The sequence below is a fragment of the Gallus gallus genome, chromosome 2, assembly GCF_016699485.2.
Source record: "Gallus gallus isolate bGalGal1 chromosome 2, bGalGal1.mat.broiler.GRCg7b, whole genome shotgun sequence".
NCBI lineage: Eukaryota > Metazoa > Chordata > Aves > Galliformes > Phasianidae > Gallus > Gallus gallus.
This window is the reverse complement of record NC_052533.1, coordinates 60,112,226-60,121,466: the sequence shown is the minus strand read 5'-3', so window position 1 is coordinate 60,121,466 and position 9,241 is coordinate 60,112,226. Positions and strand designations below refer to the sequence as shown.

Genomic DNA, 9,241 nt, shown 5'->3' with positions numbered 1-9,241 from the left:
CTGTCACTATTCCTTAAGCTTGATCAGCTTACATGCCCCATGGTAACTGTTGAGGGTTACTGATGGGTCATTCATCCATCAGAATTACCTGCCAGCTATTCCAGGCATGCAGACGGATGGAAGGGAGACTCTGGATGAGATGTGACAGCTTTCTGCTTCTGCAGTGAGAATAGCTGAGAGCTGGAGAAAGTGGGTGCTGATGGTAAGTGGTGGAGCAAGGATGTAAACATAAGGGCAACATTTTTAAAAGTCATCTTTCCTTCATCACTTTTTCTGGTTCCTGCTTACCTCCCCCTCTCCTCCCCACTGTATTTTGCTTCTGTTTTGCATGACTGTGATCAACAGAAATGTTGCAGCATCACTAGGGCGAGGATTGAAACTTCATATGGCTTTTACTTTCTATTAGTTTCACAGAATCACAGCATTTTAGGGGTTGGAAGGAACCTCTGGAGATCATCTAGTCCAATACCCTCTGCTAAAGCAGATTCCATTTCCATGCATTTATTCACCAATCTGCAGTTCAGTAAGGAGAGAAAATATTACTCCTTACTTTAGTTTGGTGAAGTGCTTCAACTGCTCCTCCTTTTCCCAAGGCATAACACAGATAATGTGGATTGACATTAAGGCATATTCATGCTTTTCTTATGCCTTATATTCTCTTGCTTATATTCTCTCTCTAATATTCTCATGCCTTATATTCTGAGTAGGAGGATCGACTGCTCTACTTCATGAGACAGAAACTGGGGAGCAATGCTGTGTGTCCAGAGTGAATGCCTGAGGTCCTGCTGGTAAGGCACAACATTCCATTGCCCTCCTTTTTTCCAACTAAAAGCAGGAAGAAATGTCAAGGAGACTGGCAAGAATATCTGTGTTCTCAGCAGTGTCCCCAGCATACATCTTGCTGTGCCTGACTGGGGCATGCCATCACCAGCATGTCTAATTCCATCGTGTGTCACAAGAGCTGGAGACGAGGGGAAATTAGCAGCAGTGAGAGCATGGGAAATAAAGCAATTATTAGTCTTGAAGTGTTAAAGGTGTCAAGAGAAAGACAAAGTGTTTGATTCTACAGCATTTGAAGTCTAAAAGATGCTTATCCTGGAGGTTTTTATTACCAAATTTATTTACATGTTTCCAATTTTTCCTGAGCACTTCTAAAAACTAAAATTTAGAGATGAAACAAAATTTATCTTCAATCTTAACCCATTACGACATCAGCCAGCCTCAGAGAGTGGTAAGAAAAGTACTATGCAGTGAAACCAACAGATGCATTCAAGGTTAATAACCAATTATATTTACTTACATTATGAAAAAAAGCAAAATAAATTGCAAAATAGTTGATAAATTACTGATGTTGATGAAAAAAAGAAGGATGGATAGTCATTTGTTCTTTAAATTAGCATTTAGCATATAGAAAGCAGACCTGGATTTTCTAGAAGGAAAAAGCATTTCATATTACGTGGCTGGGATAAAATATGACTTCATATGTATACATGTGACCTGTTGTGCACACAAACTTGTATTTCTTTTGTTGAATAAAATGCAGACATTTAGACAGCACCCAAGAAAGAAAGAGACTATCCATAACTGTACACAGGGAACCCAAGTTCTGTCTCACTAGACTTTGTAGGTAAGCCCTGTGGACAAACATATCGAAGTTACAACAGGATACATGTGAGCAGGATTGTGCCCAATTCCCTCAGATGGATTTTCAGGCTGATTTTCCAATTCTTTTTTGTTTCCAAATTCAGGCTGGATTTTAATTGGGCTGGATGTTTGCCACCTCTCTCTTATCAGACACTTGTTTTGACTATGTCTCTAAAACACTGCTGGAGGCATGAAAATCATCCTATAGACTCAACATGCTGGGCCTAGAAAGGGGCTATGGTGGCAGATTCAACTCTGACATTCAGAAGTTGTTTTAATTGTCAGTGTTAGGAATAAATGCAGAATACATTCATCTAAATATTCTCCTGCTGTTTAAAATACAAGTACTTAGATTCCTACATGGTATGTTTCTTCTTGTAAGCAGTATAATTAGCTTGCAGACTTGGTGGTGAATAGATTGCATTTGCTCTTACAGACTTATTTACAGGCATTTTGAATTATCTGTTTGATTTTACCTGTATGAGGACCAAACCTCTGCTAAGACCCTACTGCCTCCTCCATCCCCACCCTGGATTACTAAGTAGACTGCAGTCTGGAGCTGAAGGTGAACAATTACAGTAAATCTAATCTACCCTGAGGTAGATGCAGTCAAGCCTCCTTCAAGCTCAGATGTTCCTTGCTGTGAGATAAAACACATCAAATGCAATTCCACTGATCAGATCGGATGTTTTCTCTGACTCTGACACAGTACTGTAAAAGGTTTTTAGAAACTTCAGCCCACCGTGCAGCACAGTAGACAACATGAACACATTGCTGAGGGTACCTGCTTAATTTCTAACATATTTCATTACATCACATAGGACAATCCCTTTGCTCCACTCACTGAAGAAGAGGGAGCACAGAGCTCTGTTCCACATCTCTTATCACTTAGCAGGAAGAAGTAGTTTCAAATTACGATTGGAACTTTACTGGTTGCTGCTACCTACGAATGTAAAGTTATATTAATAGAATCAAATGAGCTTAGAATCAGTCTAATGCAGCTATACCAGGAAATTGATCAGAAGCAAAGAAGTGGAAAAGAAAGTAATAAAAATAATTCTTTATATTGCTCAAATGCATTCTGAAATTGTGACTGGAGTTTACTGAATCTGAAGGAAACCTTTTTTGCACATGCAGAGGGGATTTGGTTCGTGGCAGGGAATTTAACATCCCTGAAACCTAAATCTCAGACACAGGTAGCAGTTCAGTCCCCCTCTAACAGCTATTCATGGGCTATGTAGTTCACATTCTTCTGCTGTCAGGTAAAAAAGAAAGAATCACTGAAGGATCTCTTTGCATTTGTGTTGCTGTTAATGTTGAATAATTATGCCATCTCTTTTTCACCTAAGGCCATACCTCTCCTCCAGACTCAAATACCTTCCTAACACCTATTTAGAACAAGGACAGTAGGTCTGTGGCTATACAGATAGGATCCACAACCACGTGATACCATGAAAAAATATCTTTAGCTGGGGCTTTATCACTTGAGTTACTTCCTACAGTGAGAGAGCAGGCACCAATTGCACTGTAAAAAGAATTGCTGAGACTCCACCTGGAAAAATCACCACAGATCTGGCGTTCATCACTTAGGGAAGAAGAGTTTAAACTGGAACAGAACCACAAAGGGGTTATTGGGAGGACTGGGGAGTGGTGAATACTATCAAACAAGTGCAGACGAGAAAAAATCAGTTTGTTTAGTCTAGCAAAATGAAGACTGAGAGGGGATATGGCTGTTTATGCTTCCTTTCAGACCAGTTAGAAACCACAGTGCTACTTAAGTTCAAAGAAAACACTAGCACAAGAACAAATGGATGTAAACTGTCTTTCATGCAGCCCTTTTAACCTATGCTGCATTAAGAACCCTGCCAGCAGGTCAAGGGAGGTGGTCTTTTCCTTCTGCTCAGCAGTGGTGGAGCACCATCTGAAGTGCTGGGACCAGTTCTGAGCTCCACAGTACAGGAAAGACCCAGGCCTAACAGAGTGAGACAGTAAAGGGCCACAAAGATGACGAAGTGACTGCTGCAGCTCTCCTTATGAGGAAAGGCTAAGAAAGATGGGATGTTCAGCCTGGAGAAGAGAACACTCAGGGGCATCTCATAAGTGTCTGTAAATCCCTGAAGAGAAGGTCCAAGGAGGATGGAGCTGGACTCTTTTCAGAGGTACTCAGTCCCAGGACAGCAGGATGGCACTGAGGACTACAGTGATAAATCTAATTAATTTTAAGGGAGAGCTCGATTCCCTGCCTGTGATAGCAGGGAACCTGTGCTGCTGACCCCATCAGACACGTGCCTCTGTACAGCCTTCCAACATTACAGCAATGAGAACAGTTTCTAACAGTGAAAGGGGAAGGAAAAAAGATTTGTGCCATTAAGAAAGGAAGACTGTAAGGTCTCAAATTATAAACTGACATTGCCTACATATTGTTATTAGTATAAATATTAAATTAAATTAGTATAAATATAATTATTAGTATAAATACTAATCTCTGAGAAGAAGAATATGTTAAATTTGCAGAAATTCATCATTTTTCTTTCTTCTTCATCTTGGACATATAATAGGAATCAGATGCTTATTCTTCGAAACAACAGACTCCCATAGTTACCTTCTAACACTATTTACAATTCAAATCGGTAGGCAGGCCCCAGCAAACTGAAGGCAAGGACAACTCTCCCATTATTCCTCCTGCCCCACAAACTCTCACCCCTCTTCATCACTTCCATAAGGAATGTCTGGTATGCAAGCACCAGTCCAGCAGATAGATCACTGCCTTTCTGTTGCGGCTGTGAGTTCAGAATTGAGACTAAGGGCACTTGTGAGCTGGGAGCCAGTTTACAAATGCTGCCCAGAGGATCACAATCATTACTATGCATTTGCTAAGTGTAGGTGTGTGTCCTATCACGAGTAGAAAACCTGTTGGCAGTCTCAATGTCTATTCAATCAGCAATAAGATATTAGTTGGGGTCTACCCAACTTACTTGGGCCCTATTCTCAGAAATGTGCTTTTTGCTCAGTAGGGATGAATCAGAAAGCTGTAAATATGTGCAGTCTAATACATGTCAGCAGACTCTTAGAACAGAAGTGCAGCATTTCCATTAACCCTTATGCACTCGGTCACAGTCCCCTTGCTGCTCTCAGAGGGAAGCTAAGATTTGCTGGCTGCCCACCTGCTGGACTTGAGCCTGGGCTCTACCCCTCGTGCTGCCCTTGGGAGGAGGAGGGTGAGGAGGGAGGAGCACATGCACCAAGTGTGCTTACTAAGCAGAGCTAGTAACCACGCTGGCCGAGCCAAAACTTCTCTTATGCAATTACTTTTTAGTGATGCCCACAGATACATGTTCTAGACACGTGGATACTCTAGAGCCATCATTGGAGGAAACACCTGTGAAACCAAATTCAGTAGAAATTCATGGTCTGCTTTTTCTTGCACAGCTGCCCTTCCACAGAAAGACCCGCAGGACTGTGCTCTTTTTAGGTGTCAGGCACTGGAGGAGAACACGGGTTTGTCAATCGCTAAGATAAGTCACCTGCCAAACGTTGGTCTACAGTCAAATTGTTGCATTGACACGCAAGGGAAAGGTCACACCCATCTGCCCCTCGTGCCTCCCCATGGCACCCAAAGAAATAGATGCAGAAACCCTCAGCTAGGGTGGATGTAGAATTTTATTTTCTTAGAAACAGGAATGTGTTGGCCTCTTCCTGTTCTCAGGAGTGTGAAAACAATTTGGTTAGACACTGCTGTATCCCACTTTCATCTGTTCTTATTCATATTCCGACGGATCCATCTCCATGGGTATCTGACATCCCGTCCACTTTTCAAGTAACCTTTACAAATAGCTGTATTTAATATACTTGTTTGCTCTGCTTTTATAAATGTGAACATAAAATATATTAACACATAGTCTGAATACGAGAGCTTTAATACATTGTTTGATTTTGAGGGCCAAAGTTGCTCCAGTTTGAAATATTTGGTACATGTTATTCATACAGCAATATAAGTAGTTGTTAAACGGCCAAGAAGTCAGAGCAAAAGCCAAATGAAAAGTTAACCGATAGAAAGATTACCCGTGAATTTGAAATGGCTTTAGTTAACACGCATGCTTTCAGTCACCAAATATACGTCCATAAAAGTTTTATGTTAGCTTAATCTATTTGTCTCCACCTCACAAGACACATTTATATGTAACTTCCTTTCAGTGCTGAACTACCTAAGTAATTATTTTAGAAGCAGGTGAATTCCTAGAATGCAGCAGTGACTTCTAGTGGGTGTGTTACATCACATATTCTAGTGGGTATGTTATATTGTTCTAAAAATAATACACAGATCCTTGGATTTCCTTGGTGTAATAAGGCAACAGATCTCACACCCACAGCAAAACGGCTTTCAAGAAAATATAAAGAGTTCTTAATCTGCTATCTGCTATCAGCAAAATACTTTTTGTAGGCTAGGAAAAGGCAAGGCTCTCATGCCCCTGTCCCTATTACTCCTCTCCAACATTCAAAATTTCAACTGAATTTTGCAGAGTGGTGCAGAAGTACCATATTAATTTCAAGACAGATGCGGGCAGTATTGGAAATCTCTCAAGAGTACCTGCGTTACTAACATGGCCAGTTCCATTCTGTAGATGGAGAAGTACCCATGGTCTAAACACGAGTACATGGAGATGCTTTTAGGGAAAGCCACCCATGCCAGTAACCACACATCACAGTGAAGATATGGATCCGTGTGTGTTACGCAGGAAGTGTTAGTGTTTCAGTAAAATGCTAAGGAGGTGCTAAGAAATGCATACAAAGAAGGGCGCACCCAGAAGAGCATTTCCCCAATATGGAGAAGAAAACAAAAAGGCTTTGAGCATCTATTCACATTGTATAACTCACTAAATGCTGATAGCTCATGTATTACAATCGATCATGGCTAGATCAATTGGCCTTGAGCTGAAGCTGCCATTTCTCCTATCAGTTCACTGAATCAGTCTCTTTTGTCGTGCAGAAATCTGTCAAAAACAGAATGTGAATAACAGTAAGCAAAAGAAGCATTCTTTTCTCTCCCGGGTGCAGATCTTGGATTACTCCATTCCAAACGCTGTTGTTAATACTTCACAAAAAGCAGCATGAATGTTTGGTTGTCAGTGTATGGAATAGTTCTAAAATTCCTAATTGCTTGGTTGGTTCGCTGCTGACTTTGGTCTGCAGCAGCCACGTTGTCTCCTGCAGCTATACATGGGATTTGGTTCACACTTTGTGGGAAGTACAATGCATTGATCTAAGAGGGCAATTTCACTTCATGTAAAGCCCAGGAAATACTCCCTCCCTACATGCCTCTGAATACCGGTACTGCACACACTTTGTAGCCAAAAGCAGCTCAAACCAGTAGTAGAACACATCTAAGCCCACTCAAGCAGAGCTATATATTTTTACTGAATGATCACCGCTGTCTAAAACAACGAGGGAGTTGTTTGCTGTGTACGTCAGCCCTACGGGATAAGAAAGCCCATGGCTAACTAGAGGGTTAAAGATGGGAAACTCCTCAGGTTTCCCCAGGCAAATCACAGCCTGACTGCAGACATCGGTCACGACAATGCAACCCTCCTTGTCAAAGGCCACGGCCGTGGTATATATTTTGGAGGGGAAAACGAGGTTCAGGCCAAAGCTATCCATCTGGCCAATGAGAGTCATGTCTGCGCTGAATATCTTCATTCGGGTGCTGCAGCTGCTTGGTCCTTCAGTCTTCAGGTGCTCTATCACCACAACAGCACCCGAGCTCGGGCAGACCGCCACCCCTCTGGGGTTGGTTAATTTGGACCGCACCAGCTGGCACTTCTTCAGCTTTCCGCTGCCAAAGTCGGCCGTCAGGCGGTACAGAGCTCCGGCCTCGGCGTCCGTCACCATCACGTCGCACTCGGGGGTGGCACCCAGGCCCCACGGCAGGCAGAAGCCTTCTCGCACGGCCAGAGTCCCCCTTCCCTCAAAGTCGAAGGCCTTCACGGAGCGGTCCCCGCCGTCGGTGACCACCACGTGCCCGTCGGCCGTGACCGCCACGCCCAGCGGGTACTTGATGTCGTTGCCCGCGTCCCCCCGCTCCCCGAACCGCTGCAGGCAGGACCCGCTCGGCCCGAAGACGTGGATCCTCTTTTTGCCGTCGTGGGCCACCGCCAGGCGCCCCGACCTCCGGCACGCCGCCACCCCCGTGGGGTTCAGCAGCGACCCCCAGCCGCCCAGCGACAGCTGCAGCCGCGGCGGGGCCGCGCCGCCGGCCGCCCTCCCGAGGGCCGAGGGGCTGCGGCCGCCGGGGCCCAGCAGCTCCAGCAGCTGCAGCAGCGGCAGGCAGTCGCTGGTCTCGCAGAGGCCGCAGGGCCGCCGGCAGAAGGGGCACTCCAGGCGCCGCCGCTCGGGGCCGCCCAGCGCCTCCACGCAGCCGCGGCACAGGACGTGGCCGCACGGCAGGTTACGCGGCCGCCGCTGCCCGCCGGGGCCGTACCGCTCGAAGCACACCCGGCATTCCAGCAGGCCCAGCTCCGCCTCGTCCGCCGCCTCCGCCATCCCCGCCGCGACCGGGCGGGCCTCAGCGGGCCGGCGGCTGCCCCCTGCGGGCCGGCTGCGGCGGTGCGGCACGGAGCCCGGAGCGCGGAGCACGGAGGCCATACCCGGCCCTTCCCCCCAGCCTCCGTGCTCCGTGCCGCCACAGAGCGGGGCCCCGCTCCGGCCTCCAGCCGCCAAGTCGCCGTAACGTCGCTATTGCTATTCAGGCCCCATCTCGGAGCAAAGAAGCGGTCGCAATTGCACGCAATTTCACTTGCAGTTCCGGGAGACTTTTGAAAACGTGATATTTACGCTAATGGCCGATGGCTGCTTTTTTCCCACTGATGGCTGCACTCAGCTACCACACGTTCACAAACTCCAGATAAGTCTTAGTAGCTGTCACACCTCAGGAAAATCTGGATAGAAAGAGAGGAGGTGCTCTAACCAGGGAGGCACTCATACTTCTTCACTGCCTGGAAGTGACGATGTCCCAGATGAGCAGTTCTCGGCTCACTCTGTCTCACTGGCCACAAGAAGGTAATGTCTCTTTTCTGTTCAGTTCTTAAAGCAGCAGTGGCCCTCACTGGTTACGAGCAATACTGAGAATTGTAATGGAGTCTTCTGGTGGTGCTGCACTCCCAGTACTGCGCTCACTGTTGGGCCCCTCACTACAGGAAAGACACTGAGGCCCTGGAGTGTGTCTAGAGAAGGGCAACGAATGTGTGAGGGGTCTGGAGCACAAATCTTATGGGAAGCGGCTGAGGGAGCTGAGATTATTTAAGCTGGAGAAGTGGAAGCTCAGCGGATATCTCATTGCTCTCTACAACTACGGGAAAGGAGGTTGTAGTGAGGCAGAGGTAGGTCTCTTCTTCTGGGTAACTAGTGATAGGATGAAAGGAAACGGCCTCAAGTTATGCCAGAGGAGGTTCAGGTTGGATGTCAGGAAAAAGGCTTTCTTCTCACAAGAGAGGTGAGGCACTGGAACAGGCTGCCCAGGGAGGGCGTGGAGTCTCCATCCCTGCAGGTTTTCAGCTAAAGGGTAGATGTGGCACCTAGGGTTGTGGTTTAGCGGGCATGAGTG

The 9,241-nt window shown here is 46.0% G+C and overlaps 1 protein-coding gene across 1 annotated transcript; it reads right to left on the bottom strand.

Moving 5' to 3' along the window:
- Positions 1 to 5,286: 5,286 nt before the first annotated feature.
- On the bottom strand, positions 5,287 to 8,298 carry NHLRC1 (NHL repeat containing E3 ubiquitin protein ligase 1). Its single transcript, XM_426034.6, has one exon. The coding sequence runs from the start codon at positions 8,281 to 8,283 to the stop codon at positions 7,036 to 7,038; it is 1,248 nt and encodes a 415-aa protein (XP_426034.3). The 5' UTR covers positions 8,284 to 8,298; the 3' UTR covers positions 5,287 to 7,035.
- Between the last annotated feature and the right edge of the window lie 943 nt (positions 8,299 to 9,241).